Consider the following 10,475-nt stretch of genomic DNA (forward strand, 5'->3'; position numbering starts at 1 on the left):
TGTCCCTAGTTGTCCCTGTGATGGACTGAGACCTGTCCAGTGCGACCCCTTCCTTGCTCACAGTGATGGGTGGATATGGGCACCAGTGACCCTCGCGACCCGAAAAGGAAGAAGTGGTTAAAGATAATGGATAGATGGATGGATGGCATAATCACTTTGAAGTTTGATTATTACTTTAAAGTATATTAAAATAAAAAGGTATATGTAATTATTACCAATTTATATCTTTACTGAAAGAAATGGAAAGTTAAAAATAATCTTGTGTTTTGAGTACACTCATGTACAAAAATGTTTTGCTGACATTAAATAAATGAAGGTAAACGTCGAGTCTTTCCTGGTTTCCTTGGCATACTCCCAGCTCGAAGAAGAGTTCAGATTTCCCAGTAGGCATTGAACGCAGCACTGCAGCATGTGTTGTGAAGTGGCAGGAAGTGTCATAAAACGCAGTGTTCGGATGTAATTTTCTGACAAAAAAGTGAATTTTGCATATCCCTGATGAACTCTGTTTCTGCAGCAGAGTTTCATTCAGGAACTGATTGCAGATGACCTTTGGCCCCTCACCTCTGACACTGAGCCATCCCTGCAGAGGTCCGTCCACAGCCACCAAGTAAACAGCATCAATGTTGTCCTTGTCAACAATCTGCAGCTGCTGCCATGTGAGTGGTCGAGACTGACCCTCCAGCAGGTCCAGACCTGAAACACACGAGGCGTTCGAGTGTCGTCAGAAATCACAGTAGCGTGCTTTCAGGTTGCTTCGAGATTGAATACCCAGACATACCCATGTTCCAGGAGACTCTAGGTGCATTAGTATCTGACGACCGGATGGAGAGGTGGACCATGATGGGCGAGCTGCTCAGAAAGGATTCGTCTATCACCTGGAACTCCACCTGATGGGACGTAAACAAAACAAACCACGGTTACCATGGAAACAGAACTTCTGACAACAAAAACATTGTGAGCACTGTTAGCTGTGATCCTGATCCCAGAGCCAGAGCCTTTATGGTCTGAATTGAGCAGACTGGTCTTTACAGTACCTGGTAGTTCCTGCGGTGGCTGTGGCTGCTGTTTGGGGGCTGGTAGGCCACCTTCATGTGGTTCAGGTCCAGCCAGGTGAAGGACTGGACAGGCTTTGTGTGGTCATCCATGTGGGTGATGAATCCATCTGCAGGTGGGGAGGTCACATTGAACACCAGCCGGTCCTGTGGCGTCTCTTGGTCCACGGCGTCCAGGGTAGCAGTGCTCAGGGGGGTCAGGATGAACTGGTCCACCTCTAGGATGGAAGAGGCCATGAAGCTGGCCCGGGGAGGCTGGTTCTGCATGGCACCGTGGATCAGAACTGGCAGCCATACTGCCTCTGACTGGGAGACAGAAAGCAGCATGAATCTCAATCAACACGTCTGCTGATAAAATGAAGACATACGCGTGGACCAGAGCTGGCAGATCTATGGATCTTTGAAATCCATCAGAACCTCGGGCTCCATAAAGGTGGGACGGGATCTTCTGACTGTCAACAAACACCTTGATCCCATTTCCAGAAACAGCCCAGACCTGACACAAACTGCTGGACACCCTTCAGTCCACGCCCTGAGCTGGGGGTCAGACTGAATCAGACCCACATCCAGGTCTTCCTCCTGTACCTGCAGCAGGGTCCTGGTGGTTTCCTCCCTTAGCTCCACTCTGAGGGGGATGAAGTCCATCTGTGGGGATGGAGGACTGAGGTGCTGGTATTTCAGACCCAAGCTCAGGAAGTCCTGGCAGCTTGTTTTCAAGAAGGGGACCTCTGTGGTATCGTGGAGACATGGTTTGTTCCCGGGACAGAACCCCGATGCCTGTCGTCCTGTCAGAGACCCGAAGAGAGCAGACTAAGTTTCTCATTTGGTTCTGTGTTCTGGTTAAGTTAACGTAAAGGTTGTCTTTGGTCCAGAGTCTGGAGGACCAGAAACTGTTACTATGTCAACCTGTTGTGTGACGTACCCTTCCTCTGCTGGTTGTCCTCTCGGACTAGCTGACCCACCATTGGGACGTTTGTGTCTCCGCTCATCAGCCTGACAGTGCAGACCAGGTCTCCCTGATTCCTGATGATCAGCACTGAGCTGTTAATGGTGTTTGACAAACCAAAGAACTGAGGAACCACCAGCGGCGTACTGCCCAGTTCCACCATACCGGACCCTAAGTTCAGCACCTGGACCTTGATGCTCATCGTCTCCACCAGGGTGTCTGAGGATGTGAACCTGAGAACATCAAAAGAGGATATGATGCTGTGGAGCAAAGTGTGTCCTTAAGATTCCCCCTCAGAGAACTACGAGAACATCAGAGAACCACATAAACAATTGAGAACCACAGGAAAAATATATAACCATGGGAAAAAAGACACAGTAGGCACTACATGAACAACAGAGAACCAAACGAACAACAGTCATCAGGTGTGTGTGTGTGTGTAGAAAAGGTGGAACCAGTCAGGAACCTCAGCAGAACTCTCACCTGTAGACTCTCAGCTTAACCAAGTCCTGGTCTAGCAGAGGACTGCCATTGTGAACATATTGGACCTCGTCTGACAGGAACCTGCAGTCAAACATCTGCAGAACAAAAAACAAGTTACATGTAGGTCCTTTCACCTGTCTGAGGTTCTGACTGTCTATTGTCATCTCACCTGTCTCGTGCGTCCTAACCTATCTCAGGTGTTCTGACCTGCCTTCTTTCTTCTTCTTCTTCTTTTGGCTTTTCCCTCTTCAGGGGTCTCCACAGTGAGTCCTCCTCCTCCGTCCTCTGTGTCCTCTGTCCTCACTCCAACTACCTCCATGTCCTCTCTAATTGCATCCATGTATCTCTTCTTTGTCTTTTTCCTGGCAGCTGCATTTCTAACATCCTTCTACCAATATACCCACTGTCCCTCTTCTGGACATGTCCAAACACTGTCCCTCCTCTGCACATGTCCAAACCACTGTCCCTCCTCTGGACATGTCCAAACCATCTCAGTGTGTCCTCTCTAACTTTATCTCCCCATTGTTCAACATCTGCTGTACCCCTGATAATCTCATTCCAAATTTTCTCCATTCTTGTCTCTCCTAAGGAGAACCTCAACATCTTCATTTCTACCACTTCCAGTTCTGTCTCCTGTCTTTTTGTTCATGTCTCTGTCTCCAGACCATACAACATAGCTGGTCTCACCGCTGTCTTGTAAACTTTTCCTTTGACCTTTGCTGACACTCTTTAGTCGCAAATCACTCTTGAAACTTTTCTCCATCCACTCCATCCTGTCTGGACTCTCTTCTTTACCACACTCCCCATGTTCCTGGACAGTGGACCCCAGGTCCTTGACGTCCTGCACCTTTGTGACCTCTGCTCCTTGTAGCCTCAGTGTTTCACCTCCTCCCTCTCATTCACACACATGGACTCTGTCTTACTACGGCTGACTTTCATTCCTCTTCTTTCAAGTGCATACCTCCACCTCTCCAAGTTCTCTTCCACCTGTTCCCTGTTCTCATCACAGATCACAATGTCATCTGCAAACATAGTCCACCGAGATTCCTGCCTGACCTCATCTGTTAGTCGGTCCATCACCAGAGCAAACAAGAAGGGGCTCAGAGCTGATCCATGATGAACTCCCACCTCCACCTTGAAGCTATCTGTCACTCCTACAGCACATCTCACCACTGTCCTGCTGTCCTCATACATGTCCTGCTGTTTTCACTTGTCCTGCTGTCCTCAGACATGTCTTGTACCAGTCTAACATACTTCTCTGCCACTCCAGATTTCCTCACGCAACATCACACCTCCTCCCTTGGCATTATGCTTTTTCTAAAACGGACACAATGGAGTTCTTTCTGACCCTCTCTGTTCTTCTCCATCAACATCCTCAAAGCAAAGATGGATCTGAGGTGCTCTTTCTCAGCATGATACCATACTGCTGCTCACAGATAGTCACCTATCGTCTAAGTCTTGCTTCCACAACTCTCTCCCAGATCTTCATTGTGTGGCTTATCAACTTAATTCCTCTGTAGTTGCTACAAATCTGTACATCACCCTGGTTCTTAAAAATGGCCACCAGCACACTTCTTCTCCATTCCTCAGGCATTGTCTCACCCTCAAATATGCCATTGAATATTTGAGTCAAAAACGTCACTGCCATCTCTCCAAGACATTTCCAAACCTCCACTGGTATGTCATCAGGTCCTACTGTCTTCACCTTCTTCATTCTTTTCAGAGATTTCTGGACTTCATCCTCACTAACCTTGCCCACGTCCTTGTCCACAGTTTCTATGACCTCTACTCTTCTTTCTCTTTCATTCGCTTCATTCATTAGCTCCTCAAAGTACTCCTTCCATCTTCCCATCACACTCTCCTCACTTGTTAGAACATTACCATTCCTATCTTTAACAAGCCTAACCTGCTGCACATCCTTTCCAGCCTGATCTCTATGTCTTGCCAATCAGTACAAGTCCTTCTCGCCCTCTTTAGTGTCCAGCCTCCCATACAACTCATCGTACGCCCATTTGGTCTTCTTCTCTTTACTCTTTTTCTGTTCTTCACAACAACAGTCAATCTACACACAACCATCTGATGCTGTCTGGCCACGCTCTCCCCTGCCACAACCTTACAGTCTCCAATCTCCCTCAGGTTTCCTCTTCTACACAGAATGTAGAAAATACAAAATGTATCTTTCTCCTCCTCATCATATCCAACCTGTGGAGCATAACCACTGACAATGTTTAGCATCAGAACTTCTACTTCTACCTTCAGACACATCACCCTATCTGACACTCTTTTCACCTCTACTACATTCTTTAGCAATTCCTCATTCAGGACCACACTTGCTCCATTTCTCTTTCTATCCACACCATGGTAAAACATTTTGAACCCTGCTCGAATGTTGCGAGCCTTGCTGCCCTTCTACTTGGTCTCTTGGACACATAAAACATCTACCTTCCTTCTCAGCATCATGTCAGTCAGCTTTCTATCTTTGCCTGTCATTGTCCCCACATTTAGAGTTGCAACCCTCAGTCCTACATTCTTTACTTTTCTCTTCTTCTCTGTCTTCTGACATGTTTCCCTCCTCGTGGTCTTGGACTAACAGTAGCATCCTGTTTGTCAACAGCACCGGTGGTCGTTATTAACTCGGTCCTCAACTGATCCGGTATGGTTTCACTTTGATGAACTCGCATTATAGTTTTAAGTGTTTTACGTCAGATACCTTTCCTGACACAACCCTCACCATTTACCCGGGATTGGGACTGGCACAAGAGATACACTGGTTTGTGGTCCCTGGTGGAAGATGATATGTTCTAACCTGTCTCAGGTCCTCTCACCAGCGGTGGGACCAAGTCATTGTTTTGCAAGTCTCAAGTAAGTCTCACGTCTTTATTCCCAAGTCAGAGTCAAGTCTCAAGTCAAGACAGGCAAGTGTCAAGTGAAGTCCCAAGTCTGAAACTTGAAATTTCAAGTCCTTTCAAGTCTTTTTTAACAATGTTGCAATTATATGTTAAATGTAAATAACAGACCGTGTGTTATTTTTTAAATCTGTATTTATCTCAAATTGTGATGAAACGTGCAACTGAACTTACAAAGTATTTAAAACGTCATTCTAAAATTGCACCTTTGCATCGCACAGTTCAATTAAACTTAGCTGCAAGAATAATCTTCCTTTAAACTAGAACTTTCCAGAATAAACGTTCAGTGAAAAATGAAAAAGCAGAACTCCATGTTCAGACCAAAGCTGCTGACGTGTCCACAGTATGTTACAAAGAACCATGAGAGTAAATTGATTTCCTCCCTCATCTGCTCACTTAGTGCACAGATGTGTGTTTGTGTCCACGTGACAGAGAAACAAAACAAATATATGAACTGAACAATGAACAGGAACGTGCACCTTAAATTATTTCACTTGTTCTGCAAACGACCAAACTGGCCAACAGTCTCAGTCATTTGTGCACGATGAGGCCGGATGAGCTGAAAACTGGCTCCACTGCAGCGCTACATGCAGGAACTCTGGTGGCCTCATGAACCTGAAGGAAGAGTCTGCACGGTCAGTGTCCAGAACAAGTTCTGTCCATCAGCAATGTCCAGGTAGGGATCAGCTGTAGTGCTGGACTGTTTTGTGTCAGTGGGTCACGTTACATGAAAGCTGCTTTTTTTTCTCAAGAATATTTGGTTCGGTAATTGATTGATGGTCCCTAAGCGAATCATTGCACCTCGGAGGAGGGGGCAGACCGAGCGCAGCTGACCGAAACCAGGCTACCTGCATCGGATCGAACGAGAGGAAGACACCGCTGAATCTGCGGAGATCAAATATCCAACCTAGAAGTAACTTCACCGCAGTTTTTAAACTTTAGATTATGGGTAAAATATCAAGTCTTTTCTAGTAAACAGGTCCAAGTCAAGTCATAAGTCTGGACTTTTTTTTGAGTCAAGTTTAAAGTCATAATATTAATGACTCGAATCTGACTCGAGTCCACGCCACTGCCTCTCACCTGTCACAGGTCCTCTCACCTGTGGGGTTAGCCTCCCGACTCTCTGGGTCATCGGCTCGTTTTTCACCACCTCCACTTTACAGTCAGTGTTTGGATCTGCGCTGATGTTCAGGTCCGACTCTGTGATGAAGACTGAGCCACCTCTAAGGACCTGCACACCTGGGTTCACCAGAACCAGACACCAGCTGCAGACAGCTGTTTCTAGAAGGAGAATGAGTGACAGTCTGAAGGTGGCCATGCTGCAACTCTGATTGACCTCGTTCTTCAGCAAGTAGACTTTAGGTCCACCAGCATCAAGTCCTGAAGGTCCACCAGCATCAACTGAAGGTCCACCAGCATCAAATCCTGAAGGTCCACCAGCATCAAGTCCTGAAGGTCCACCAGCATCAAGTCCTGAAGGTCCACCAGCATCAAGTCCTGAAGGTCCACCAGCATCAACTGAAGGTCCACCAGCATCAAATCCTGAAGGTCCACCAGCATCAAGTCCTGAAGGTCCACCAGCATCAATCTCTATAACATTAAAAGTCAAATTAAGAACACAGATCACTCGTCTTTCAGATTTATTCAAATGGAAAATGAAAGAAATACAAATATACCTATAAAGCAGGAAAATTAAAAATAAATTATAGAAAATCTTTGGGAAAAATAATTACTGAAGTGAATATTGATAAAAGCATCAGAATAGTTTTTGTCCATTTTAGCTCTGATCTTAGTTTAGTTTTGGGTCCAGTTATGAGTCACTATTGGGTCCAACTTGGGTCCAGTATTGAGTTCAGTTCCTGCGTTTCGTTGTATTTTAACAGGATGTTAAACATCTGTAAACATTTGATTAGACTGATTACAAACAGGTCTCTTGTAAATGACGAGGCTCAATGAGACTAACAACCTGTAGAAATAAAGGTTGAATTGAAATGACTGTTTTAGAGAGCAGTGAATTATAGCAGCCCCGATTCTGTCAAGCCCCCCCACACACTTTACTCCACCCATCCATTTATTTCAGATAATAAACTGAACTGTCATTTTGACAATTAGTGCCGTTGATTTGAAACGTGATGTAATGTGAATAATACACATCAAACATTTCACTTCTTTTTCTTTTTTTACTGAAAGCTTTTATTTACTATCTCTGAAATATAGCAGGAGTTATGACACATCAGCAGTTGTGCGCGCTCTGCAGAGCTGTCTGGAGACGCTCCTGTGCGTAAAACGTGCACTGTCTCAGGGCGCACAGCTGAAGGTGGATGAAGACGCTCATCCTCGCGGGACATGCGGTCTGCGTCTCTGCTGGGCAGGAGCGTGTGTGCGAGCTGGTGCGCCTGCTGCGGCTGGAACATCCGCTCCACAGACTGGGCAACGACTCCTCTCATGGCAATTTCAATAAATAATCAAAATAAAAATGTGCGATGACTTTGGACTTTTAGAGGCGGAGATTTGAGTTGCCGGATCTGAGCAAACAGTTGCCGCAACGCACACGGTCAAAATTAAAGCATTCCCGGATCTTGTTCCGTCAGGACCCGGCTCAAATTAACCTCTGCTTTAATGGACAAATATAACTGCATCATCAGCATAGCAGAGAAAAATTATCCCATGCTGTTTAATAACCTTTCCTAATGGACGCATATAAAAGGTAAAGAGTTCCCACAGTCAGTGAACCCAACACCTCAGTGTTTACATTTCCTATAGTCAGTGAACCTAACAGCCTCAGTGTTTAAAGTTCCTATTGTTTCCGAGTTCCCTTAATTAATGACCACATCTTGGATTTGCTTAATTTGTCTCTAATAAATGGTTACATACCACAGCGCTTTAAAATTGTTGTAATTAAACCTTTACTTTTTTTTTTCCCCTTGTCCTGTCCGGCATTGTGACACTTAGAATTATTGTCTGAGTGTCAAAGTGATGCCCAACAGATTTACTTTCACAAGCAGAGCATTATGGCTGGCCTTAATGCTCTGCTTGATATATAAATTAAATTTTATTAGAATATGCTATGGGCATGTTCCAGATGTAATTGACATGGGGATGAAAAACAAAGAAGAAAACTAAGCAGAAAAGTGAGAGAAGAGTTAAAAGGTAAAGAAGGAGATAGGAATAGAGGAGAGAGAGGGATAAAGAGAACACAAATCAACATCACTGAAGTCTGACTCTAGACCTGCGGAAAGAAAAGACAAAACCAAGAAACCATAACAACAAACAACTTATGTAATGAAACTTATAACATCATTAGAAAGTATTTTATACAGTACATGGTAATACAAGATATATTTGATGGCCACCACAACCCAACTGAGTGTGTATCTGATAAACACCTGGATCTAAACACCTGTGTGAGCATGATGTCACTTTAAGGTTTCTCCATAAAAATGTTCAATAGTGGATGAGGGGACCCACAGACCCATCCCCACAGGACATGATGGTAACACAGGGAAGACCGGAACCTCAGACACACAGAGGCCCCCAAGCCCGGAACTCCGGGAGTCCCCCAACAGGGACACCCGCACACCCCAGAGAGAGAAGCAAAGGGAAGCCCCGGCGATCCCCAGCCATCACAATGCAGAAACCCCAGGAGGCTGCAGCAACGAGTCCACAGGCCCCGCCGGCAACCCGCCCCTCCAGAGTAGATCCGGCCATGGACACCAAGCCCCGAGTCCCGAGGTCATACCACCCCCCAACAGAGGACCGACAGAGCCAGGGCACCCAGGCCCCTGCAGGAAGCCACCAGGGCGTGCCCGCACACACCCCACCACCCAGCCCCAGCTGCTGAGAGCCGCCAATGCACCGGCGGCAGGGGGGCCCACCACCAGAGGGGAGTACAACGGTGGGGGGCAAAATTGATCCAGAAGATTTGAGTTGCCGGATCTGAGCAAACAGTTGTTGCAACACACACAGTCAAAATTAGAGCGTTCCCGGATCTTGTTCCGTCAGGATCCGGCTCAAATTAACCCCTGGTTTAATGAACAAATATAACTGTGTATCATCAGCATAACAGAGAAAAAATATCCCATGCTGTTTAATAACATTTCCTAATGGAAGCATATACAAGGTAAAGAGTCACCTCAGTGTTTACATTTCCTATAGTCAGTGAACGTAACAGCTTCAGTCGTTAAAGTTCCAACGGTCAGTGAATCTAACAGCCTCAGTGTTTAAAGTTCCTACTGTTCCCAAGTTCCCTTAATTAATAACCAAATCTTGTATCTGCTTAATTTGTCTCTAATAAATGGTTACGCACCACAGAGCTTTAAGATTTTTTTTAATTAAACCTTTACTTAAGAAACAACCTTGACTCAGGAATTATAGCCAACTATAGACCTATATCTAATCTAACTTTCATCTAAAATATTCTAGAGAAAATAGTTGCAGGTCAGTTGCGTGATCATCTACAAAGAAATAATCTGTTTGAAGAGTTTCAGTCAGGGTTTAGAGCTCATCATAGCACAGAAACAGCACTAGTAAAAGTCACTAATGATATTCTCATGGCCTCAGACAATGGACTGGTGTCTCTACTGGTCCTGTTGGACCTCAGTGCTGCATTTGATACTGTTGATCACAATATTTTACTACAGAGGCTTGAATATGATATTGGGATTACAGGAACAGCTCTAAATTGATTTAAATCATATTTACCTGATAAATGTAAAGAATCTTCATTATACACCAAAGTTAGTCATGGAGTTCCTCAAGGTTCAGTGCTTGGACCAGTACTCATTACCTTATATATGCTTCCATTAGGTAAAGTTATTAAACAACATGGGATAAATTTCCATTGTTATGCTGATGATACACAATTATATTTGTCCATTAAACCCAATGAATCCAATCAGCTACTTAGACTACAAGCATGTCTTAAAGACATAAAAACCTGGATGACCCTTAATTTTCTCCTGTTGAACAGACAAGACTGAGGTTTTGATTTTTGGACCTGAGCACCTTAGGAATGAATGTTTCAGTCTTTCTCCCTCCTTAGATGCATTAATCTGTCCTCCAGCTCTAATGTTAAAAATCTTGGTGTTA

General features: G+C 44.9%; 1 protein-coding gene across 1 annotated transcript in view; it reads right to left on the bottom strand.

The window, feature by feature from the left end:
• The window catches only part of frem1b (Fras1 related extracellular matrix 1b), a 40,965-nt gene extending 34,260 nt beyond the window's left edge, over positions 1 to 6,705 (bottom strand). The window contains exons 1-7 of the mRNA XM_037674429.1: positions 6,487 to 6,705; positions 2,482 to 2,576; positions 1,975 to 2,231; positions 1,638 to 1,837; positions 1,035 to 1,358; positions 779 to 887; positions 562 to 693 (exon numbers count right to left, since the gene is read on the bottom strand). Of these exons, the coding sequence (XP_037530357.1) occupies positions 562 to 693; positions 779 to 887; positions 1,035 to 1,358; positions 1,638 to 1,837; positions 1,975 to 2,231; positions 2,482 to 2,576; positions 6,487 to 6,705 (1,336 nt within the window). The remainder of the gene's footprint in view (positions 1 to 561; positions 694 to 778; positions 888 to 1,034; positions 1,359 to 1,637; positions 1,838 to 1,974; positions 2,232 to 2,481; positions 2,577 to 6,486) is intronic.
• Positions 6,706 to 10,475: the final 3,770 nt, after the last annotated feature.

This window comes from Nematolebias whitei, chromosome 3, assembly GCF_014905685.2.
Source record: "Nematolebias whitei isolate Nwh7 chromosome 3, NemWhi1, whole genome shotgun sequence".
In the NCBI taxonomy this organism is placed as follows: domain Eukaryota; kingdom Metazoa; phylum Chordata; class Actinopteri; order Cyprinodontiformes; family Rivulidae; genus Nematolebias; species Nematolebias whitei.